Source organism: Channa argus, chromosome 1 (assembly GCF_033026475.1).
Source record: "Channa argus isolate prfri chromosome 1, Channa argus male v1.0, whole genome shotgun sequence".
Classification (NCBI taxonomy): Eukaryota; Metazoa; Chordata; class Actinopteri; order Anabantiformes; family Channidae; genus Channa; species Channa argus.
In genome coordinates this window covers 9,549,455-9,575,386 of record NC_090197.1, presented here as the reverse complement: position 1 = coordinate 9,575,386, position 25,932 = coordinate 9,549,455, and the positions used below count along the sequence as shown (strand labels likewise).

Here is a 25,932-nt window from a genome sequence, read left to right as displayed (position 1 = left end):
CACACAAGCAAACACAGGTCAGAAACATCCTAAAATTCAAATGATATTCGAATGACAGTTTGATATAAAAAAGAATAACGTAACAGTTTTGTACATTGAAACATCGTTCTTTGGTAAAGGACAAAACACTGCGACTGCATCTTTGGAAAATCAGAAAAGCACTCGACAAACAGGGAACAGGGCAAAAGTCACTCTCATATCAAACCAGGTCGGGGATCGGGTTCATAGTCTGCCTTAACAACTGCTGCCTGCATTTAGACAACTTTCATTAGATTAAACTCTGAATATATCAGGGTGATTAATTAATAACTACAGTTTGAGATCTGTGCAACCATTGGTAAAATATAGATAGTCATTTAAAACTAAGTAACTAAGTGGATGTACTCAAACATTGGCGAGTAGCAACATTAAACTTTTTATTTATACTAATTGAAGGGTTGTTTTGTGTTTGATTTGAAGCATTTTCAGCTTTTGAACTTTGTAATTTGAATATTCCTGATATTTTAAATACAATATATTGAAATATTCACTATGCATACTTCATTACTGTTAAGAAGAGGGAAACATTATTGTGAAACCTCTAAGATATTATTGAATTGCTTTGGAGAAGCAGTTGTGGAAACTAGAGGTTAAAGGTTTTGATCATTTTGATGCAACCTGCTGTTTGTGGCTTGCTTCCCCTAAAATTTGCACTTCTTCTTCTTGTGTTTGATCTCTTGCATCGGTCAGTAAAGTGAGATTTCGGTGGATGGCCACAACTGCAATACAGTCATATACAGGTCATAAGCAAGCACATAAGTGTGTTGAGTTGAGCAATCGAATGTTTACAGCTCAGAAATTCAACTTCAAAAACTAAATTCTGTTGTAAGAGATAGATGGTGCTCTTTGCTTAATCGATCAATCTTACTTTTCTCACAATCGCGAGATTCTCTTTGGTGCAAATTCTACTGAAAGGAATCTAAAAAGTAGCTACATTACTTGCACTTGTTAAAATTCATGTACAATTACAAGAAAAAGTAATGACACTGTTTGCAATTTCCTGCCTTTCTGCATAAATGAGTCGTAAAATGTGATCTGATGTTCACCAAAGTTACAACTATTAACAAACACAGTATTTTTTTAAATGATAAAACACAAGCATTCGTGATCTTTAATGTCTTTATTGAAACATAAAGATACAAACTGATGGTTAAAGCACGAATGTGAACAGTGTTTTAATGACTGGTTGAACCACCTTTGAGAGCAGTAATCTTCAGGAAGCTCATCCTGTAGCTGTGGAATAGAAATTTGGACCAATGTTCAGCTCAGCTGTATCCTTAAAATGTCTCATGCAAAAGACACTCTTGAGGTCTGGGATGTGAGACGACCACTCCAGAACGTGGATTCTGAGTCTCTAAAGCCATCCTGTAGATTTAGGGCCATTGTTCTGCTACATCACCCAGCTTCTTCCGAGCGTCAGCTTGCAGACAGTCACACTGACAGTATCCTGTAGGATCCTTGATGAAATCGGGAATTCGCTTTCTTCTCCACAATGGCAAACAGTCCTAGTCCAGAGGCAGCAAAGCATCTCCAAGTTGTGATGCTCACTCCATTTGAACCTGTCCACAAGGCCTTTTCACAGACATCTTGTGGAGTGTTGTTTACGGAGAGCCATGGCTTCCCCCAGGGTGTCCTGCCACGGAAACCAGTTCAAGCATTTCTATGTGGCTGACTTATGAACAGAGATGTAAACAAACTACAGTCAGTCCTCCAACTCTTTAGCTGATACTCACTTTGAGTGTATTTATGAGTCGAGATATACTTCTTTACCTCACCTCCATTTTTGTTTCATTGATTAACCTTCAGGTTTGCTAACAGCTGACTCCAGCTGACATCTAGTGACATCAGAACATTACTTTTTCCACCATCACTTTGTATGTTGACTCAGCTCAGAAGACCTGTTTTGGACAGAGGAGCAGGACGACCAAAATACAACCTTGACATCAACAACTCCAGATGACGTTATCTGGAGATTTTCTCAAGAGCCTCAGAAACACTGGATGCAAGCTGAAAATCAGTCAAACAGTAAAATGACCAGGGAGGTCTCTCATTGTTCCATTCATATATAATGTCTTATTGGCCATAAGAGGCACTTGAATGGACGTAGTGAGAGAGGACGTGAAGTTAGTTGGTGTGAGAGAAGAGGATGCAGAGGACAGGGTTAGATGAAGGCAGATGATTTGCTGTGGCGACTCCTGAAAGGGAACAGCTGAAAGGAGAAGAAGAAGAACAGACACATGAACGTTTGCACTGCATTGTTGTGGCCGTATGACGTTGGCGTTGAAACCTGGTGACAGAAGAGAAGCAAAACCATTAGTTTTGCCATGTTTGCCACTGAACACATGTCACAATCTGAGAAGCGACTTCTGTTCTGCATTTTTGTTCAGTGAGCGAGCTGCTCAAACCTGTGTCTGCGTTCATCCCTGAGTGTTTATGGGCAGAGCAGAGACGAACGATGAAAGTCCCCGTCGCGATGATGGGAACAGCTTTGAGACGAACACTGACATAACACTGTCTGAGGAAACCTTATTTTATCACTTTCAGTGCAGGAATCTAGAAAGACTGAATCTAACGCTGCTCCCAGAGACTTTGTTAAATGATTACAGGTGTGGGGCCTAAATCCATTAACCTGTATCGTGGCTCCAGCGTCATTTTTTTTATTACAATGAAGAGAAAAGTTCAGTAAAGGTGGATCATGAATGCGTTGTTCTAATTATAAAAAGGACATTTGTATCCATCATGTTATTAGTAATTTGTTTTAGCTTTCATTTTTAATTTTACTAAAATTCGTTTGCTTTGTGCACTGTAACAGGATTTCTCATCATTTTCTTATAGGGTTTTGGATGAGGTGGATCCTGTTATGAATGGTTGTGAGAAACATATCAATATTACTCTGCGAGAAAGATGATGATGTTTTGATGACTGTAACTGTCAAACAAAGCATGCTGGGAAGTCTGCTACTTTAGTTTCTGTCTAAACTAACAGAATTATTTAGTGAAGTGCAGCAGTTGATCCACTGAACATCAAGTCAAAACACTTTGAGCCTCTAATGTTGTTCCCAAAGTGGCCTGGACATTAAAACGAACTTGCAATAAACACAACTTTGAAGAGCCTGTGTGATTCAACTCAATCCATTTATAATGTTTGTGTGAACATTTCAGACGTTTTAAACATTTAAGAATTCTTAGATGGAATGGCTGGAAGTTTGGGGGTCTACGTACCTTAGTAGTTTGGTATATGATTGCATTATATTGCGGTATAGTGTAGTATTGTTACAATAGTGATGTAAGGTCCATTATTGGGGAGGGGTGTGGTTAACAAACCATGGCTGAAGACTTTGGACTGAAGACGATGTGACCAAAGTAGAAAGTCGTGTATGACAGAGGTTTGGAACACTAACGTTACACAAGTAACCATTACTTGATCTTTTTAAGACAATGACTTTGTCTGAATTTATCAATTTAATCACACTGTTGTTAAAATGACTAAAACTCAGACATTCAAAGTTGTGGGAAATGTCACATTAGTTGGCCCAACTTACCTGAGACAGCACACAATCTACTCAACTGGTAATGACTTTGTATGAAATAATCATTTTGAGTACCCAATACTAAGTAATGAGTACTCCACACTGAGTTATGAGTACCACATACTGAGTTATGAGTACCCCATACTGAGTTATGAGTACCACATACTGAGTTATGAGTACTCCATACTGAGTTATGAGTACTCCACGCTGAGTTATGAGTACTCCATGCTGAGTTATGAGTACCCCATACTGAGTTGTGAGTACTCCATACTGAGTAATGAGTACTCCATACTGAGTTATGAGTACTCCACGCTGAGTTATGAGTACCCCATACTGAGTTGTGAGTACCACATACTGAGTTATGAGTACTCCATACTGAGTTATGAGTACCCCATACTGAGTTGTGAGTACTCCATACTGAGTAATAGGTACTCCATACTGAGTTATGAGTACTCCACGCTGAGTTATGAGTACTCCACGCTGAGTTATGAGTACTCCATACTGAGTAATGAGTACTCATAACATAACTGAGTTACTCCATAAGTCAATTTTTCAGTACTGTTCCCTGTTCCCAGTACTGTTTGTTTTTTAGTTGTGTTAACTAAATGGTAGAGTACTATATTTAATAAGTATTTGTAAGTAGAAATACAATGCTATTCCAGTTTGCTTGTTTTTTTCGGTCAGCATGCTTTTGGCCAACTAATCAGAATTGACAGTATCTTTACTGATGTGTGTGTTACATGTTTTGCCAACTTTAACATCCTTGTTTTGAGATCACACATTGGTCTATTTGTGCTATAAATATAAAATAGGTGGATCATGGAGGGTACATTTTCAAATTTCATGGAACTTGGTAACAGTTGTTGAGGAGTGGCCAACTGACTGGCAAACTTTGAGCCGCGTTGACAGCACAGCTATTAACAAGAAATTTACTGTACACATACATTATCGCTCTTTAGTGACGTGCAGTACAAATGCTGCTGTTGTTGAGGCTTTGGATCCAAACACGTTAATTCCATTACATGTTCATAACTTTGTGCTTATTGTCAGATGTTTTATAGCTTGGTGAAATGTGTGCAGGACTTTGGATCAGGCTGTGCCAGTTGACGTGCAGTGTCTCCTCACTGCAGCATGTGTCCTTAGTCAGTAATTCGCTCCAGACAAAACCGATAAGACAAAGGAGCTAAAGTCTTCTATTCAAGAGAAACTGCTGATAAACATCCTGCTGTTTTCAAATGACTCACACGTGGACCTTGAACCAAATTATACAGACAGAGATGTGCCACTCAGATTAAAATCCCAAACTTTTCGCTCGTAGGTTTAATTTCCAGTTATTTTAGTTGGTTGTTAATTTTGAAGTGGTAAAAGTACAAATCTCTTTAGGGGACAGACTTTGATTTTTCTGGTTCAAAATAGTTTTGGCACCAAGTACAAACGGAGCACTGCTTTTTCTTGTCCTTTTTCTTTGATAAAACATGTGAATAAATATCTGCTTGACCTGGAGGAGATGGAATAAATGTTAATGCTTTGGCTTTCATGATGTGAACATAAGCAATAGAACATATATGCTTTTGCAATGCTGATGCAGGACTTTTCCACAAATTGTACACGAGACAAAGAGAATTTCGTGGTTGCTTTATGTTTTTTTTTTTAATGTCTTTGGGATAATTTTAATGATTTTGCAAATGTTAGCGGTCACTTTGTATGTTTCTCTTGTTGTCATGTGTCTCTGGTGATTTTTCAACCATCTATATGTCTATTTATGGACATCACATGTGTCTTGTTGGTCATATTTGTGTTTTTGTGTGCATTTCTTGTATCTTAACTGAGCTCGGTAATTTTTAAACAACTGAATGTCCTTCGGGCTCAGTAGACTTTGCTTTCTGTGTCGCTGCTGAAAGTGATACTGTTTGAGTCTGAACTATTGTTCAGCCACTTCAGCCATAAAATATGTACTGAAGGATGAACGAGCGGGGACACTATATGACGTGGAGTGACATCTGTGACAAGAATGTGTCCAGCAGGGCAGCTGGAGCAGGACTTTACCCTACAATGTGGCTATAAAAATGGTGAACGCCGGTCTGCACATCACAAGTCATCAGACCCAGAGAGGAGAAGAGACGAGCTGCTTCTGCACAGGTAAAACATTTTATTATAATTTCAAAACTTACGATTATTTTTTTGTTTTACTCCTGTTTGTTAAATTGTGTGATTGTTTTTATTTGACAGAATAAAATTCCACCATGAAGGTTCTTGTGGTTCTCGCACTTGCTGTTTTCTCTGGTGGGTAAATCTTTGAGATAAAATCTGGATCCACGTTAAACCTGAATTTAACCCATTAAACGTCGGAATTCTTCAACACGTCTGAACTTAATGTGCTGTTGAATCCACAGTTTGCAATGCCAACATCCTGTGGCAGGACCCACCCAAGAGCAACCTGGAAATGGTGAAAGATGCTTTTTGGGACTACGTGGCTAAAGCGACCCTCACTGCTGAGGACTCTCTGCAGCAGATCCGGCAGTCGGAGCTGGGACAGCAAATGAAGTACGAGTCTAAACGCGAAAAAGACACATAATGACATTAGAAGTATGCTCTGTTTTAAATTTACAATGTGTTTTTTGGTGTCTTACAGTGCCAGGATCTCTCAGAGCGCTGACACCGTGAATCAGTACATCATTTCTCTGCAGAATCAGGTGGCTCCTTTCACCCAGGACTTCATGACCCAGTTTTCCCAGGAGGCTGAACAGCTGAAGGCTCGTCTGGAGAAGGATCTGGCCGCTGTTAGCGACAACATGCAGCCCTACGCTGAGGAGCTGGTGGCAAATCTCCAGAAACAGGTGGAAGAGCTGAAGAAGGAGGCAGCCCCCTACGCCGAGGCCATGGACCCCGAGGCCCTGAAGGCCGTCCTGCTGCAGAAAAGCCAGGAGCTGAAGGGGCAGCTGGAAAAGAGCATGAGCGAGCTGCAGGCTCAGATGGGTACCTACTCTGAGGAGATGAAGCAGAAGATGGAGCAGAGCGTGGAGGAATTTCAGAGGAGCATGATCCCTCTGGCTCAGAGCTTTGAGACCCAGGTGAGCCAGAAAACCCAGGAGCTTCAGCAGAGCCTGGCTCCCTACGGAGAGGAGCTGAAGGCCAAGTTGGATGCCAGTGCTCAGGATATGCAGGCTCAGCTCTCTGCTCTGTGGGAGTCCTTCACTAAGAAGACCCAGTAAATGGACTGCTCCATCTCCCTGAAAAGCTTCACTGCCTCCCAGCCTGCATGTGCCACGTATTTATTTTTAATTTCCCCAGTGAATATTTAATGAAATAAAAAGCTGACAATTAAACTCTGCAATTTAGTGTTTTGATTTTTATGGGATCTTTGTTTGTTCGGATTTAAAAGCTGCACTATAATTAAACAGTATCATCTACTTTAGGCAAAACTGACACAAAGGCCTAGACACTGGTGTGGCATCCTACAAAAGGTTCTAATTCAAACAATAAATCAAATCTATTTTTAATTATGCTGCTCCAGCTAATATGGTAAATGGTCTGCACTTATATAGCGCTTTTCTACCTATTTGTACTCAAAGCGCTTTACACTGCTTCTCATTCACCCATTCGCACTCACAATCACACACATTGTTGGGGGAGCTGCTATGCAGCTGGCCAACGCTCACCGGGAGCCACTAAGTTGAGGTTCAGTGTCTTGCTAAAGGACACTTCGATATGTGACCAGAGGAGCCAACGACTGCAGGATCAGTGGACGACCGCTCTACCTTCCTGCGCCACAGTCGCATCATAAAAATATTACACAGGTTTAGGCAGAAGCAGCTGCCCACGTTTTCTGTAAGTCTGGGATTTGTAAGTCAAACGAGCTAAAAGAAGAGGAAATACTTTTCATCTTTCACATACTTTTATATTTCACTGTTAACAGTTTGATAAATAGTAGCTTTGTATTACAATTCTGATCAACATGCGGACTGATGATCCGCTGTGGCAAACCCTGAACTTACAGGATAAGGCCAAAGGCCAAATTACAACGTATGTCATTTGCCTCCAGCTCTTCAGTGGCACATGCTTTGCATTTATTTTACTCCACACATTTACCCAGGTTTTTCCTTTAGTTTTCCCCTACTTGTATGATTTTTGGCAACATTTGCACATCATGACTCTTTTCGGGTGCAACGTGCTCTAATGAGTTTTTTCCGGCTTCGTTGTAGAACACACCATTTCCATTTCCAGGAACAGTGCTACTCACATCTTTCTAAAAACATTTCAGTCATGGTTTTTGCCTTAGGCTGTTTCAAGGGTTATAATATATCCTTTAAGACTTTATTATTTGTGATCAATAATCATCAAACCTAACATAACCTAAGAAGAAATTAAAAGCACTGTTTTAAGTAAGAAATTGTATTTATCAGCTTTTCAAGAGGTATATACAGGTCATATATACTGTTCCATGTAACATTAAAAAAAAAAAGGCAACAAAACAAGTGATGGACTGCGAACGTACAGACGTGAGACAGACAGCACAGTTCTGATTGTAATCAATTAATCACCTTTGAACAAACAGTCATTAACTGCACGCCAAGATTAACTTTACAGTAAAAATAGAGAAAATGCAAAACAAAAAGATCCTGAACTCAGTGACAAAACAAAGAGCCCTGCAAAGTTGCTCTACATGTATCGTCAACAGTGTGTCAACAGTCAAAATTCTGATCATTAGGGCAAACAATCTGAGAGGAATCAAGTCCTTAGATTCATATTTTTACCTTCTATTCACTACGTCTGGTGAAATCGATGCGGGAAACCAATTAAACGCTATTATGGCTGAATCTGCTGAAGAGCTTGGAGACGGACCGAGGAGATGTGTGTGTACAATAGTTAAGGGAATGGAAGTCTTTTCATCCATAATAAGTCTGTCTGTGCTGTAAGGTTTCGTCTACAACCCGCCGTCAGCCTAACCGATAGTGACACCGAAACCGCACTGGAACTTGTTCTTGCGGTGGTTGAGGAAGGCGCAAAGGACAAGTGAAAGCGGGAGAGGCAGCAGCTTCTTTTCTAACGTCCCACCAACTACCCAGTTACTGTCCAGTGAACCTGGGAGAAAGAGAGAGAGAGACGCACACAATATTAGATAAGTGCACTATAGAAAAGGACATAAAAAGTGAAATATCTGCACGTATATACAGCCGCTTCAGACTCAATTCTGTATTTTGTTGAAGTTACTATGGCTTTGAATCTTCTTTGCTAAGGGTAAGCACAGCAATAGTGTTTTTTTTTTCCTGGGAAAAATTTCATTACAATTAGTCATTTAGCACTTGCTTTTATACTAAGTGACTTAGAGCTCGTGAGCCAACTTGAGGTTCGGTGTCTTACCCACAGATACTTCAACATGTAGCCAGAGGCACCAGGAGTCGAGAACTGCTCTAAAAACTAGGCTACTGCTAGTTCTGACTACTGAGCTCACCAACATCTGTGCTCATGAGTCCAACCAATATACAAATCATGGTGTCAAAGGTGGGACACGCAACTAGTACTTCAATATCAACAATGTAACAGGGTTACTATTGGCCTCCTATTACTAAAATATATCAAATGGTTATGCCAAGCTAAGAAATAAGAAATATTAGCCTCACATTGCCTTGTTACCAATTTATTGCCCATCATTATATTACCAAGTTATTAACCAACTATTACTATGCCATTATTCCAACTAACTTGTTACTATTGAAATATTATCCCGCTATTAACAAGCCACAAAGTGCTACCAGACAGATAAATAAAATCACCATCTGGGCCTCAAGCTGATCGGGATTCCTAAAAAAAAAAAAAACTGAGGGAGACTTTATAACTAAATAACATTTAAAGCATTGCCTCTTTCAGTCCTAGCCAAAGGAAACCCAGGCTTCACAGGAGCAATTGCTTTATGCTACCAATTATCGAGTTTCCCAATTTTGGGCTGACTAAAGGCAGATAACCCTTAGGGAGCCAGACTAGGCTAAACTCGCTTCATACTACAGGCCTCATTTTTGAAAATTCCTCCTGAACATTGTGCTAGTTTGATCCACAGCAATATATATCAAGCCGTAAGGTTCACTAACTTTTTCTGCCAGCACTTTTAATGGGTGTGTTCAATAAAGACGTGACAATTTATAACTATGTGTTTGTTATTAGCTTAAGCACTTAAAACACTACAAGTCTTCTCTTTAAAATATCTTTGCTAAACAGATTATACCTTTAAATTGTAAATTGGCTTTAGGCACATCTAGCTGATAACCGAACGACACACTGGTTTCTTGCATGCGGGTGCTTGCCTCAAACTCCACGCCGACCTGCAACTGTTGAAGAGAAGGGAAATTTGTTGGAAGAGTCTGAGAGCAACTTGTTTTCCATCACTGTACCTGCTAAGATTACCAAGGGTGCAGCTGTTTAACACAATAAAATATTTCCAGAACTTTGCCTGATGTCTGGTTTTAGGGACCATTTAACCCCAGTGTAAACAGAGGCGGCAAGGACTAAAGAGGTGTTACCTGATCATTGGCTTTGTGGTAGTATGAAGCGTGAGCTCCTGCTGAACCGAGTGTCAATGTGGTGATGTAGTTACTTCCTGTGCAGCAAAAAAATAATAATAATAATAATTTAAAAAAATAAAGAGCTTCAACCAAATAAAAAGTAGTATAGATTCCATCAATGAATAAAACTTACTTAAAACTGTGCCTCACCTGTGTATCTGCCAACTAAAGACATCACTGCACCCTCCTCTCCTGGCCTGTGGTGATAAACCAACTCCCCGCCGAGAGCTAGAGCTGGTGTTATGGACTGGAGGTAGTGTGTAACAACAATACCTGACAGGTGGAAAATAGCATAAAAAATGTGTGTTAAATACTTTATTTGGTGGGATTAGAATGGCTGATAATAGAAAGTAGAAACAATCAAAATATACATATTTTTAAACAAAGTCTGAGGGTAACTTTAGTTCGTATAAGCTGCTAAATTTTTGTCAGTAGTACAGAGTGAGACCCTACCAGAGCCAACAACGACATCTGGGTTTCCAAGTGTAATAGTTGCAGTATAATCTTCTCCCCTGACCTCAGCATCAGCTTGCCAGTTCACAAATTTTTGTTGTTGTGTCTGTCAACGTAAAAGATTTTGACAAAGTTAACCTCATGGACATAGAAAAATTATTGTTTATATTTTACGTGTATAAAAAAAAAAGTTTAAAAGGGAAAACGTGCTTGAGGTTTACCTGGAAGGCCACTTTGGATCGTATTCTGCTGGTTATCTGGTGGATGATCTGGGCATTCAGGCTGCCACTGTTGTCCATGTCTCCCACCATGACTGGAAAAAACTGAGAAAAAAAAAAAAAAAAAAGCGCATTTGTTTTACATCAAAACATATACAAAAAATATAAATGTCTTACAGATGGGAAAGTGACTTTATAGTAGCATATTGTACCTCTGCTGGACCAGTCTGCCTTGATCCAACGTATGTAGCCCCGAACCTGTAGCTAGAATCTCCCAAGTTGCTCAGCAGCACAGTGTGATTCACCTTTAAGGAAGTTCACGAGACAAAGTTTCAAAAACATTTACCACACAAGTAGCTCTATCATCACGGTCTTAAAAATTCTGTGGCTGAGCTTTAAAAATCTGAGCTTTTAAAAAGTTAGTTCAGCTTTATGAATCCGTGCAATGGTAGTAGGAAGATAGAAGGTAAAGAATGGGCTGTTCTAAGGCATATTTTAAACGTTTTAATGTAAAATGAACTTAACTGACCTGGAAGTGGTTGCTAAGGCCTTTGTTGACAACTAGTCTGACACCTTCCATCTGCATAGGAAAAACCTCTAGGAAGAGAGAATACACATGTTAGTCAGTCAGTTTGATATGTTTGGTACCTAGCACCAGTAATTATTAATTTTGTCCCATGTTAACTTACTCAATTATATTGAGATACCTTTGCATTTACGATGACACTCATCAAATGCACCCGGGTTGGGTAAAGGGTTTTCTGCCTCCTGCTGCAGTTCAGAGGCTGCCCCACCCGGTGGTATAACTGAGGAGACTGGGGGCATCCCAAAGCCTGGTGGCACTGTTAGGCCAGGGCCAGCAGCACCAGCAGTGGCTGGAGGTGGAGGGTTTGGGGAACTGGCAGCCAAAACACTGCCCATGCTGTAGATCCAGGGAAAGAATTAAGTGGTAAAGTAAGAAAAAGAATGAATTCTTAATTGGGTAAAACCATGAGAGAACATACAAGACTACATATTCCTATTCATGAGGATGACCAAAAAGTGTATGTTTATGACCCAAGACATAATTAGAGGTAAACTGTACATGATTTGATTTAATTTGAAGGATAATTATTTTCTCTATTTGGTAACTAGTCTGATAAATAATTGTTGGTGTTATACAAAAAAAAAAAAAAAACTTTGCTAAGGATAAAACAGCACTGCACTGTCAAGCCACCAGAGCTTTGAAATAAAATAAAATTTTAAAAAAAAGAAATAAAAGCGATAAAAGAAAGAAATAAACTCCAATGTAACATAAACCCCGAGTTATTCTCTCAGAATTTTCTTCCACGGCAAAAGACATTCAATACCCATAACAGGCCATGAACTGAGCAGTAGTCCCCTAAGGGGTGACCTGATCTTAACATGTAAAATCGGTGGAGTGCCCCTTTAACCTTTCACACAGGTCATGTTCATTCATATGAAATAATAATAAGAGGTAACAGCAAACGTCTAATGACGTAGAGAAAAGCCTCATATGGTGAAAATGAATACAAATACAATAGCCATCAACTACTTAAGACTATACAGTGTGGCTTACGTTCTGAATGAAAGCTACAGGATTAAATGAACACGTTAGCCGAGCTAGCTCCTTGTCGGTTTTTACAATGGTAAGCATGCTGGCTAGGTTCTCAAGCAGCAGCTGACATCCTTTAAACAACCAACAAACGCTATCCCGTTAGCCTCCAACTAAAATCCCCATATATTTCCAGTGAAACATCATGTTATAGAAAACACCAAGCTAACGACAGCTACTCACGTTGTAAATTTCAGAGGACGATGCAGCCGGAAGTACAGTTCTGTAAAACCAAAGAAGAAGAAACGAGTGGCGCGGTGGCCCGCCTTCGTTCTGTAAACAACTTATGATTGGATAGTGTGCCGCAACCATCCGAATCGATTGGAAGAAACACCTGTCCGTCTTTTTATGCGTCTGACAAATCGACACCCTCTGTACGTTGATGACGTAATGTTTCGGCTCAAACACTATTGGCCAACTATAGAGTCATCTGCTTTAAACAGGCGGAGCGTAAAATTTCGAGACCATTCATTGGTGGAGATCGTAGACGTCAATTTGTTGCCTTTAGAAAGGCGGTAGTAGTGAAACGTTACAAAGAAAATGCCGTCAAGGTCACACAGTAGCTTCTCAGTCTCCAGGGACAGTCACAAAGTTCAGAAACAACAGTTTAATGAATCTTTAGCTGAAACACAACAGCGCCTCACTCCTTCTCCAGCTACAGAGCACTGATGGTTTCACGATACAGATTACGGAAGAACGAGTGCACACCCCCGTGTTGCAAGCTGAAAGAATGTGGAGTAGAAATCAACAAAGTATAAAAATGGGGTACACCTGAACACCTGTTGGCAGGTTTTATTTGCGCTTACCAGTTGGTTAACAAAACAAATATATATATAAAAATGTATATTTTCTTTAAAACAATGACCATGTAGGCACAATACAAACTGAAATGTGTTTAAAAATTAGACCTTGAGACACTTCACAGCAGGGAGCTGCAGCATTACATTCAAGGTATAGATTTTAAAAGGCTCTTAATACATAGTGTAGACATTTTTAAAAAAAATTAAAGTCCAGAGTGAGGGTGCTGGGGATTTCGCCCTCCCAATATGTCGCTTAAATAATTTTCATAAAGTACCATTACTGCTTGATTGTAAATGAAATTCAAGCTTTAAATTGCCTTTAAGTAATAATAATTATAAATATTTTAAAAGTGGTGCAATATCCTAAACAAACATGCAGGTAATCAAACAGTCAAACAAATCAAACAGTGATGCAATGAAGAGCTAGGAGAACATATAGATTTCAGTTCAATTTATTGAATTTTAGATCCACTGCATGTATTTCCATGTTACAACAGTTGAGGACAGAATGCTTAACAAAAACTGTTAAAATATCTTATGCCTCCTCAATTCACTTTTAATAAAAGAGGGCAAGGAACAGAAAGGAAAAAAATTTAATGACAACATTTTTGCAGGACCATCGAGTTCATAATCTATTGGAAAAGCAGAGAAATTTATGGGACAGTAATGGGAATAAGTTATCAATTCTCAAAACGTGAAGTCTACTGCATTTCAAATGTATGCAAATAATTTAGATGGATGACTGAAATTTAAAGAACTTGAAGACTGAACTCAATTTAAAAAAAAAAAAAAGAAAAAGAAAAAAAAAAGAATTCTAAGTCACTGTACAACTAATGTCTGTCCATGTTGTGGATAAACACTGTTGCAAGTAAATACCCATCAAAAGGTAAAAAAAACCAAACAAAAACAGCCAAGTCACTTCACTTTTTTTTTTATCCATGGTTGCAAGGGAAATACTGCAGTATCTTTGTCCTCAGCTTGTTACTTCAAATTTGCTGGGCTCATCATTACACGGCTGAAATCACCTTGAAGAATAGGTGAGTTAGTGCATCATATGAAGAGATCCAATTGAATTCAACTATGCACAGTAGAAATATTGCAGCACTTCAGCCATTAATACCATTTTTAAGTCAGTGTTTACTCTATTTAAGATAAACAATCCAACCCCAGCAATCAAAATTAAACTGCCATTTTGTACCCAAATCCTCATCCTTTCCAGATTTCTTTTACAGTTTCCCCTTTTTAAAGAAGTTTATGCCAAATATCCCTCCCACCCATCCGCACTCTCAACAGAGTGCACACGCACACACAAACATGTTTGACAAAACCAGACACTCAACATTCATAACTGCAATTAACATAACCTCTTTTGTGACCACTGAATGCAATACAAAATTTGCCACAGCCTAAAGGAAAAATTTGTATCAATTGTGATAACATTTCTCTCACCACAGTATCTGCTGTGCCTTTAAAATGCTAATTTAATGCTGATTATTTTTTAAGTCAACATATGGGCTCTTTCTGAGAGGTCAATTTCAAATACTGTAATGAGTAAAATGTTTACATAATTAAAAAAGAAAAAATCAATAAAAGCAACTAAGCTGTAAATGTTTAATAAAAGGGTAGTTTTTCTTTTCTTTTCTTTCTGAGGGGTTAAGAATTCATCTTAACCCACTTTGAATACTGAACGTATGAGGGGGAAAGAAAAAAAAAATAAAGACACCCTTTCACCAAGTGTAGATGGGTTCATCAACAAAAGGTCTTTGCTGCTTTTGGACCACAAAGGAGATCATGGAATGGCTGTCAACACAAAACATCTAGTAGAACAGAAAAATAATCATTACAAATTATTTCAATTGTTGATTCGATTTTGTCCAAAAAGTTATACTTTAGGAGGAAGAGGGAGATGGGAGAACAGTGACTACAAAAAAGAAGACATCCCTAACAACTGTGCACGCACGCACCCACACACATACACACACACACACACACACACACACACACACACACACATTTAAGACACTGTAAGATGTCCACAGACACAGAAACAAGTCTGTACATGGGAAAAACAAAAATTGACCAATAATCATTATGCTTACATGCAGCTTCAGGGCAGAACAGTTCTATTATTAAAGATTAGGTGTCACAGAAGTGGCTCAAATACGAGCTGCTTGTAAGTTGCATGTAATCATAATGATTTATAAAAAGACAGCCTGACATAACTGCAAACACAGAGACCCTCTCTCTCCCTCACACACACTCTTACTCTCACACACACACACACACACTTACTCTCTCTCACACACACACACACTCTTACTCTCTCTCACACACACACACACTTACTCTCTCTCACACACACACACACACACTCTCTCTCACACACACACACACTTACTCTCTCTCACACACACACACACACACACACACACTTACTCTCTCTCACACACACACACACACACTTACTCTCTCTCACACACACACACACACACACACACACTTACTCTCTCTCACACACACACACACACACACACACTTACTCTCTCTCACACACACACACACACACACACACACACTTACTCTCTCTCACACACACACACACACACACACTTACTCTCTCTCACACACACACAACACACACTCACTCTCTCTCTCACACACACACTTACCCCCCCTCTCTCTCACACACACACACACACACACTCACACACGTGTGTCACACTCATACAACATTACACTTTTTTGGTTTTGCTTCAGTGTAAATCCTGAAAATCCATTTCAAAGAAAACAAAAGGAAACTAATTCCATATCCTTCTGTGCCCACGAAGCAAAGTATTTTCTTTTTTTTTCTGTAATTGTAAACGACTAGTGTAAACGATGAATCATTTACAATTTTGTTTCCTCAAAATGATTCATAACACCTCGTATAAAGATTTCCCTAGTGGAAAAGGGTTTGAGTTGCTGAAAACAAGTCATAGCACTTTGATCATCTGTCACACAAACGTGGAACAGTTTTATAAGATCACAGTGCTTCAACACTTTCCAGAAACTCTCCTGTATAACACTGTTCTCTCTGGTATTTAAATCACAAAGCTAACAATGTGTTGTGTGTGTTTGAGGGAAAAACTAGCAAGATTTTATATTTGCTTTAAGTACCAGAGAGAAGGAAAGATTCAGAACACCCAGAGAGCATCAGATAAAACACTTGGCTTCTGCAAACCCATCCCCCCCAAGGGGGGGAGTGAGATATATAAAAACAAACAAAAAAAAAAAATAAAACAATAAATCCTGAAGTTACCCCGTGCTAAAGCCTCAGTGCCCGCCCCCCCACACACACAAAATGCTTTAAGCAACATCAAAAATAAATCTTAAAAAGCAAAAATACTTTCTTTTTATGTCTTTTTTTTTTTATAATTAGTGATGCTCAGAGGGGACGACAAAAAAAAAGTCACAGCTGCCTGTTCAAAAATGCTACAATTATGCTTTCAAAAATAAAGTCCCCTTTACAAAAGATAACACTCACATTATTTTTTTAATTATAAAACAGAGCTGTGCTGGGGAACCAAAAAATGTCGCTGCTGCTGCAGAAAGAAAGTGACTTTTTTTTTTTTACTGAGTTTAGTTGGAGTTCAATTGTAAATCAACATGGTCCTTTGCAGACTGATTCCACACCCTGCGGTCCATGAAACCATTTCACATCCTTGATACAATTCATAAAAGCATTGCCTAAAAAAGGAGTTTCTAACACAACAGCAGCAAGACAAGCAACTATCAACTACACTGAAGAGTTTGGCATTCAACCACTGGGCTGCAGCGTTTATGTTGGCAACTATTACATTCACCAACCTCAAATTTTGTCATGACGGGGCTTTAAAAGAAGGTTTTTAAATCAATGCTTGATTTATAAAGCCTATAGTTCCACACCATAACTGAGAAACTTAAACATGCGAGTGGAAAAATAAAGTCAGAAAATTCAAACTATTGTTTTGCACCAACTTCAACCTAAGTTTGGAAAGGTTTTCCTATTTGACCTGTTGAAACGCTTAATAGTCAACCGTCACCTTAGAAATGGCAACTTTTGATATCAGAACTGTTTTGAACGGTCTCTGCTGCACCACGTAGAGCAGGAAACCAGATTTTCAACCGACCAACTCGGGTAGTTGGATCGATTTTTTTGCTTTACAGTATTTCAGTGAAATTTGAATTCAAAAGAACCTTAAGATAATACTGTCTGTAGGGAATCTCAGCAGCCATAATGTAACTGCATGTGGGCCCCATTCATTTCCCACGTCATTTGTGTGTGGCTGCAGGCTCACATCCATCAATCAGTATGGGGGGGATTGTTGCTTCAGGCAGTGTAATCATTAATTCTGCTCATGTATTATCCATTCTGAAAGGGGATAAACAGTCACACAGTATTTAAATAAAGCTGCCCTTTTTTTATTGCAATGTTCACAATAAAAATAAACGTTCACATTCAGGGTGTTGTTTTTTTGTTTTTTTTTTATGTCGACACACCTCTCAGCAGGATAGTGCGTTTTGTCTTTTTCCCTTGCATAATAGATGTTTAAATAAACTCCGGTTACTGTGTATTTTGTTGTATTTGTGCTCCGACCCTGCTGCAAGAGCAGCAGGTTATGAATGGATGAGTGCACATGGGAGTTAGTAAGGCACTTAAGTGACAACAGCAGTGTAAGCGGACAGAATGAGGGCTGGTTTAAGTGCACCATTGTAACATTAAAAACAGGCCAACCTTGCTGCTGGCAATGGAAACTCCAAGGATGACAGGTTCAAAACAGCTTTGATACTCATTTGCATTGCTGTCTCAGTTTCAGCAGAAGTGCTTGTCTAACAAAGATGTATCTTAGAGAAAATAATCTAACGAGAATCCAGAGTCTAATCCGTTTGGTGCAAAACAACATTGTTGAACTTTCTCAGTTGATTAGAAAAACAATGAGGCAGCTCTCGTTGAGAAAAATATTTAAAGTAAATCCATTTGACAGACTGAGAACCAGTGAGATGTGTGAAACTGAAGAGTTGCCTGAAGCCTGTGTGCAAGCGCTGATGTCTGTGCAAAAAGCCCGGTGTGTCCTAATGTCCTTGAGGCAAGACAAAACTTAAGTTTAGGATGACAGGTCTCGTCTTTTTACGCAATAAAAACGTGAATGACCTTAAAGCAGCTCACCTGTTTTAGGTGCTGTCGTGTTGGCGACCTACTTTATCCTCCACCTCCTCGACACCGCAGTCGCCGCTGTTCGAGTGGTACTCTGCCACATAGAGGCTCTTGTCGATGCTGCCAGGAATGGGTTTGATGTCAGTCACCAGCTGATCTTCAATAGCCTTCAGGTTGAAACGGTCCTCTGAGGTGATTAGGTTTATGGCCAAGCCCAGGTGACCAAACCTCCCTGACGAGAAGGATATGTTTCATATATTTATATATGGCATTGTGTATCCATATTTATACTCTTTTCACAACCCTGACAGGCTCGACTGTATTTGAAGCAGAAGGAAAGCTTATTTACATTGGCATTCTAAACAATGCCCTAACATCAGTGTCAGAATCCAACAGGGCAGACACAGCTTCATTATGTCACCCTACTGGAACAACTGGAAAAATGACTTGGCAGTAAAAATGAGAAGCATCTTGCGTTGAATTAAAAGCTACAGATTCTTTGTGCATTTGTAAATCCTTTTGCAAACCACTTTGTCCTTCTCTGTGTCTTCAGAAAGTATGCAGACCCTATTTTTGTGCACACATTTTGCGCATTGTTGATTTTATTTTAAAACTTGACAAAACAGCCCTTTTCACATCTACATTAAATAACCAATAATGATAATGTGTATTTACAAAAGTACAGATCCTTTGCTTACTAGGCCATTAGTGTCATTTACAGCTTTTAGGCTTCTTGGTCTTTACATGCTTATCTCTACAATTGTGTGCTAGCTTTGGATGCTCTATGGGGTTTAAATCTGAGAACAAGATGTTAGTCTTTCCAGAGTTTTTTTTTTTTTTTTTTTTTAATCTCTGCAGAGAACTTCTGAATCTGTTGGGTTGACTCCTGTGTTCTTCCTCACCTGCCTAACCAGAGCCCTTCTTGCTCAGTTACTCTGAACAGGTAACAGGTAACTTGGACACAAAGGTCCGGATAGTCCTAAAAGTCTTCTAATTATGTATGTTTCACCAAAAACATTTAATTCCAGCCAGTTCCTTGGAGTTCATAGCTTGTTTTTTTGTATTAACATACAGTTTGATTGTAGCACTTAAATATACGCATACACAGGCTAATAGGCTAAATAACAATTTAATTCACTTAAAATAAAATGTGCGCAAAAGTTAAAGTGTCTGGTTCTAAATAGTTTCTGAAGCAACTGTGAATGTAACATACCCGATCTTCCAATACGATGGAGGTAAGTCTCTGCATTCTTGGGGAAGTCAAAGTTAATGACCACATTGACAGCTTGAATGTCAATGCCTCTGGTGAAGAGATCTGTGTGAAGATAGTAGAAAAAGTAGATAAGCCATAATGAATAGCATTAGCACTGAAAGGACTGTCCTGTAAAGGTGCATTGTACAATAAGAACTCACCAGTGCAGACAAGGTTTCTGCACAGTCCATTTCTGAAATCATGGAACACACGGTTTCTGTATTCCTAAAAAGACATGTAACGCTCAGTGTACATAAAGTCCCCGAAAATCACAGACAAGGCTACATTAAATAATAAGCACATTGGGAAATACACCTCTAAGAGAGATTTACATATCTTACATTCATTAGTTTTTATTAAAAACCATTAAACAATATTGGTGGCACATTATACAACTAAAAACACCATTGCTATCGGTTGTACCCAGGCCATACCTGCATCATCTTAGCGTGGATGTAGAAGCAGGAGTAGCCGAGCTGGGTGATCTTCTTGGCCAATAGCTCCACCCTCTGAGTGGAGTTACAGAAGATGATTGACTGGTTGATCTGAAGCTGAGGAAAAAAAATAAACAGCACTTAGGATGGGGGGGAGGTTTGGGTTACAACCATGTTTAAATTAGGAACTTTTGGACCAACTACAAATGCATTTCAATTTTTGTTACCATTCATGCCGCTTGTGTATATGACAGTTTTTAGCAGCACTGCTGCATGAATAGAGCTGTTAGTTACCCTGGAGAAAAGTGTGTTGAGGCAGTGGACTTTCTGCCTCTCAGTGACGTAGGCGTAGAACTGAGTAATGCCCTTCAGAGTCAGCTCCTCCATCAGGTTTATCTCATAGGGTTTCTGAAGGTGCTTGGCCTACAGCAAGGACACAAGGACAATTGAGTTTACAGTGATCAGAGCATTTAAAAATACAGCTCACACTGATAATGTTGTCCATGTACTGAAGGACCTTAAATGAATCATCACTTTGCTGAATACACTGACGCAAATATTTTAAACCAGCACATTGTTTGTTTTTTTGTTTTTTTTTACTTTACACTTTAACTTCATTTTTTTATGATTTATCAGTACACGCTTCTATGGCTCCAGTTAGCAGAATTGGCAGAGTCATGACTGGCAAAGATGGTTTAACCCAAGCTATAAGGACAAACTGCTGTCCTAATATCATTGTAGAAATGTTTGACCCACATAGCTGCGTCAGTCAGGGAAACTATTGCTTGCTTCTGGAATTTTACCTCTGCTCCCTACTTCACAGCTGCCATTGTTTTTTTTTTCCACACTCAATAAATCTACCTCTCACTTGTGCAGCAAAGGGAACCAAATGCGCCCACAACGTCAAAAATAAACCCTGCGGCGAAGGCTACAACCACTAGAATAGAGTGAATCCAGGGGAAGATACATTATAAGTTAAAACAGTAACCTGTCTAAGTAAGCAAGCAAGTTGATTCAGAGCTCTAGATTTTTACATAACATTGTTTTTAGGGTTTAGTTTGTTGCGTTTGTCAACATTATTTTATCATTTAATTTAAAAGGAACTTCACATCCTCAAACATGTTTTCACCTAACTTGTTAAAAACCAACTACTGCATTACCATGGTTCACATTTGAGGATTGCGTGATGTACTGTTTTTTGCACTTAACTAGTCTAAAATACTTGGTACATTAATCAATAGACAGGTTTAGTGGCAGCCCTAATGCTTTCATTAAAAACTCAACATTAAGATGCTGCAAACGACAACGTAACATTTCCAAATATTCTATTTTTTTGTGCCCGTTAGATGAGCAGATGCAGGTTAAGACAGCCCTGGAAAGTCTACAACAGACAAAACACAAACAGATTTGGGCCCAGTGTGTGAACAGCTTGGTCTGCAGCGCAAGCAGAGTGGTGCCAAGTGGCCAGCAGCCACTGGGCTGGACAAGCGGTGCAGTAATTAGCAGACTACTCACCATGAATTTCTGCACACTGATGGGGAAGGTTGCTGAGTAGAGCAGGATCTGCCTGTTCCTGGGCAGGAAGCCAATGATATCTTCGATGAGCACCAGAAAGTCCTGAGACAGCAGCTTATCTGCCTAAAAGGAAAGTGACAATTTTACATAAAGGGAACTTGTTCCAACCTGAAATTCAATTGTTTGTAAAGAAATGCACGTAACCTTGGTGCCAAATACTGTGATGACTATATAACATACATACACCCTCACTACATGTGTTCATGTTTACCTCATCCATCACCATCATCTGGACTTTATCCACCTTTGCCACTCCTTTCTTTATCAAGTCCAGGATCCTGCCAGGCGTGGCGATGACCACATGCACTGAAGCAGGTGGGAAAAACAAAAAAGCAGAGATTTACATTTGCACTAAGCAAAACACTGATTTTTTTCAAATGCAAACTAAAATCTGCTGCTTTGACTACACAAGCAGTAACGCAATACGAAAACTTTGCCCTATTGACAAGAGCGGGTTATACATTTTCAAAGGCACAAAATGTCAGCACACGATACTGCAAATGCTGACAGCAGCCGTTCGACGTTAAAACACCATAAGGCAAGTCATTGAACACCCTGGATTATTACCAGTCTCATCCAGTCGCATGATATCATCTCGCAGGTTGGTGCCTCCAGTAGTGGCCATGACTTTGACTCCTCCCAGGTGTTTGCTGATCTGGATGGAGATCTGGCTCACCTGAAGTGCCAATTCACGAGTGGGCACCATGACAATGGCTGCACAACAAGAGAGATAACGATTAAACATGGCAAAAGCCCGTATATCCCACATGAATTAATTATTAATCCAAATGCATTTACATGCACCGTAGTAACCTAGTAACAATCGGCCTGTCCATTTAGCTGATTTCTAATTTGTCAAGTCGTCGATAAATTGGTTGCCATACTTGGGACTACACGCTTTAGGAGTCTCACCCTGAATGTGGTCCTTCTTCAGATCTATCCTTTCCAGCAGTGGGATGAGATAGGCTCCACTTTTGCCTGTCCCATTTTTGGCCCTGGCCAGAATATCCCGTCCGGACAGGGCGATGGGAATGCTCTCTTCCTGGAATCAAAACCTTATCTTAATCGTCTTCTGTGACAAGCTTTTTTTTTTTTTTTTTTTTTTTTTTTTTTTAAATACGTATTAAATTTTTCATGTGTTTACAATACACGAAGTACCAAAATTACAATCTCATTTCTCCAGTACGAAGGTTCTTCAATTTACTTTTACTCAAAGTTATTGGTTTCTGTAAACAGGATAACAAATTAAAGAAATCTCATTTGTGAAAATTAGAAAGTGCATTTGTGTTGTCAATACACAAAACCTATGCTGTGAAAGCAGCTCTGTCGTAAACTGAAAAAGAAACTATTCCCTTCTGAAGCTACTTGTCTTGCTATTTTCCCTCTGTATTCCGTAAGCTTCATACATACATAACAAAAATTATACAAATACAACAAAAAGTCAGAAGGCAGTGTCTGCTCTCACTGTACAGCAACACTCTGCCTCATGCTTCCAAAGCAAGTGCAGGGCAGAGGAGAAATCTGATTAACAGGAGAGTTTAACTAATAGAAATGAAGCCTACCTGGATGGGGGATGGTTTCTCCCAACCCATTTCAAAGATGCCCATCAGGAGTTCACGCTTGAGACAATAATCTTCAAATTCATTCCCTTTAGTGGCAGTCACATCCTGTGGTGGACACATAAACATTAGAAATACAGTAGAAAAGCACATATATAAAATAAGATGAGGCCTGAGTAATTGTCAAGTTTGACTCACTGAGGTTTTGACCCTGTTGTCTTTGGGAGGGAGCTGTAAGCTCTTTTTCCAGTCATCTCCAAACTTGATTGCTCCGCCATCCTGAGGGCCAGTGCCTGCTTTCTGTGGTAGACCTGAAGCCTTTCCTTGAACTGTGGGAACAGGCTGGACTGAAGCTGGTTTGGTCTGTCCTCTGAGCTGCCCATTCTGTTTATTTAGTCCCATGAAAACTGGGCCGACGTTTTCTGTTCTGGCTGTTGCCATTTCTCCGGTGTATCCTTGCTCTTGATGTTTTTTCCTTCCTCAAAGTATTAGATTTTGCCACTTAAGTTTTTAGTTTTAAAAATTCTCTTCAAAAGTAAAAAAAAATATTAATAAAGCATTAACAAACAATATTCTGTTTTCTTTTTAAGTCCAAAGCTTTTACAACAGAAGTTGATTTTTCGTATTTACATATACACTGGGTACGTGCAGTTCGGTCCCCTTCAACAACAGAGAGTGTGACTGACGTACAAACACAACAAAAACGAGTTTTTACACAAGGGCTCTTCTAAATGAAGAGAAATTTGCATTCATTTGTGTGAATACACTTGCCCACAATATAGAAAAATTATATGTGAACAAGTATCAAAGCAGTTCAAGTCCTGAAATAGAACTAAGGCAATCTGAACTTGGGGAATTGTTTCTTCAATATTATATTTAGTTCAACACTTAACTTCTCTGTTGAATTTTTAAACAATATTTCCTGTTTCCACTTTGAGTCTATAAGTGTTACTCAATATCCCTGTACTTGAAAAGGGATGTCAAAGTTTGTACAAGTTTTTTCCCCAATATAATATAGTTTGTAATGCTGTTTATTTCCAAAATAGGGGGTTTACGTTGCTCCACGTGTGGGAAAAAAAAAGGTATCCTGAAATCACAGAACAAGGGGTTTTCTAGTCCAAAGCCAAACAGCTTTCCACCCCTTTTGAGTCCTCAGTGTGTGTTTCCTTTCTTCTCCAGCTGTTCAACCCCCTCTCCCTGCACACCACAAGTCTTCAGGTTGTGTGTGTCCGGCTGTGATCAACCCGCTGCCTCCTCAAAGTCAGCCGACAACTCAACTCAAACTTGTCACCTGAAAGAAATTGAACAGAAAGTTGACAAGTCACTAAAATGATCAACAAAAAAACTAAATACAACTATGTACATCAAGATAATCATTGATACTGTATAAAAAGGACCAAGCCTGTGTTCGTTAAATCTTCATAAAGGCAAAACATTTAACAGTTTTAGGTCATGAACCCAATAAAAAAAAAAAAAAAAGACTACATGCATACTGTTCATAGTCAGCATATCCAAAAGCAATGCACCGATCTCATCTTCCAGTTGGAAATCAAAGTAATTTAAATCACTGTTGACATCAGTTCCACCACCAGTGGGGAAATGAAGAGTTAACAGTTAGATGCATCTTTGATGACAAACAGCATCGTGCTAGTATAGAGCAGCTAACTCAATGTGTTAACAGGTAGTTCACTCAATGGTTTGGTTTAAGAGCACAACTGAACTTGCCAGGTGGCAGCGTTCAGAGCCAGATTAGCTCTTGTTCTTAGCATGACTAAAAATAAATTCGCAATTACCTCATGTAGTTTTATATCGACTGTAATAAGTTCAAGTTTATAAAAAAAACATTGGCTAAGTTTAAGTTTCTTTGTTCCTCGAGTGTTCGGTGTCTGCTAACGTCAGTAGCGTATATTATTCAAGCTACATTTTCTGAAAGAACGTTTATCTTAAATTACGAAGCCCAAATAACTTGTGTCGATAGGTTTTGCTTGTATTTTTTTGAAAATCCCTTGAAGATGAAAAACTAGTTCAGCCAGTGTTAGCTATAAGCTACCTAGCCGCTAACTAAAGCAGTTGAAGGTTGTGACACTCACAATATCTGATTAGTCAATATTAAGTTTAAAATGTAAACAAATACAAAAAAACTAGTAAAATGTAATCAACCATAGTTGCACGTCTATTTTCAAAGTTAAGGTTTCGTTGTGTGCAGTCTGACTACTAACGTAACGCGATACTACCCGAATAGGAGAATCATTAGCTTTAGGCTAAATTAGCACAAATAACTCCACTTGCTAACGCTAGCAATGCGCTAGCCCGCTCGCAACAACTCGGATTTTAACTAGACGTTTCCAAGTCGCCACAAACCTACCTCACTTTGTCTGTTAATAAACATTTAATTTCCAGCTAGCGGTTGATCTGTTACTTTCTTGATAACTCGCTTTAATAAACGATTTTTACTTGAAATAAATCGCCTCTATTGTGTTACTTCTTCCTTTAAATCAACATGGTCGCCTTCTTCTTCGTCTTCTCTTCCTCGGCGTCTCTCTCCTGTTTATTACAGCACTACTCCAAGACGCTACTGCCACCTGCTGTCGCACGTGGTTACTGCTGGATCGATGATAAATAAGCAGATTATGATTTAAATATTTCAGTTTGATGTGCACACAATGTCATTAACTTAGGCGCGACTGTAGAACAGTTGACATAGAGCAGTTGTCCATGAACCAACAGG

At 39.2% G+C, this 25,932-nt stretch overlaps 3 protein-coding genes across 6 annotated transcripts; 1 reads left to right on the top strand and 2 right to left on the bottom strand.

Moving 5' to 3' along the window:
• The first annotated feature begins 5,606 nt into the window (after window positions 1-5,606).
• Window positions 5,607-6,894, top strand: apoa4a (apolipoprotein A-IV a). Its single transcript, XM_067495285.1, has 4 exons — window positions 5,607-5,707; window positions 5,798-5,851; window positions 5,962-6,112; window positions 6,201-6,894. Exons 2-4 carry the CDS (start codon window positions 5,812-5,814, stop codon window positions 6,778-6,780), a joined length of 771 nt encoding a protein of 256 aa, XP_067351386.1. The 5' UTR covers window positions 5,607-5,707; window positions 5,798-5,811; the 3' UTR covers window positions 6,781-6,894.
• A 1,050-nt stretch (window positions 6,895-7,944) lies between these two features.
• Window positions 7,945-12,753, bottom strand: tomm40l (translocase of outer mitochondrial membrane 40 homolog, like). Its single transcript, XM_067495221.1, has 10 exons — window positions 12,595-12,753; window positions 11,504-11,718; window positions 11,326-11,393; window positions 11,009-11,101; window positions 10,800-10,901; window positions 10,579-10,684; window positions 10,276-10,398; window positions 10,084-10,160; window positions 9,789-9,891; window positions 7,945-8,650 (listed from the first exon to the last, which is right to left on the bottom strand). The coding sequence occupies exons 2-10, from the start codon at window positions 11,715-11,717 to the stop codon at window positions 8,511-8,513; spliced, it is 1,026 nt and encodes a 341-aa protein (XP_067351322.1). The 5' UTR covers window position 11,718; window positions 12,595-12,753; the 3' UTR covers window positions 7,945-8,510.
• An 894-nt stretch (window positions 12,754-13,647) lies between these two features.
• On the bottom strand, window positions 13,648-25,744 carry LOC137112408 (probable ATP-dependent RNA helicase ddx6). Of its 4 annotated transcripts, none has more exons than XM_067495200.1 (13): window positions 25,659-25,744; window positions 23,403-24,495; window positions 23,208-23,312; window positions 22,558-22,687; window positions 22,213-22,359; window positions 21,857-21,951; window positions 21,586-21,708; window positions 20,365-20,493; window positions 20,071-20,187; window positions 19,798-19,861; window positions 19,598-19,699; window positions 18,397-18,616; window positions 13,648-18,310 (listed from the first exon to the last, which is right to left on the bottom strand). In XM_067495200.1, exons 2-12 carry the CDS (start codon window positions 23,643-23,645, stop codon window positions 18,402-18,404), a joined length of 1,470 nt encoding a protein of 489 aa, XP_067351301.1. In that variant the 5' UTR covers window positions 23,646-24,495; window positions 25,659-25,744; the 3' UTR covers window positions 13,648-18,310; window positions 18,397-18,401. The 4 variants fall into 4 exon arrangements, with proteins under 4 accessions (XP_067351301.1, XP_067351282.1, XP_067351291.1 ...); XM_067495181.1 differs by having other exon boundaries at window positions 25,570-25,738; XM_067495190.1 differs by having other exon boundaries at window positions 13,648-18,302; window positions 25,570-25,738.
• Window positions 25,745-25,932: the final 188 nt, after the last annotated feature.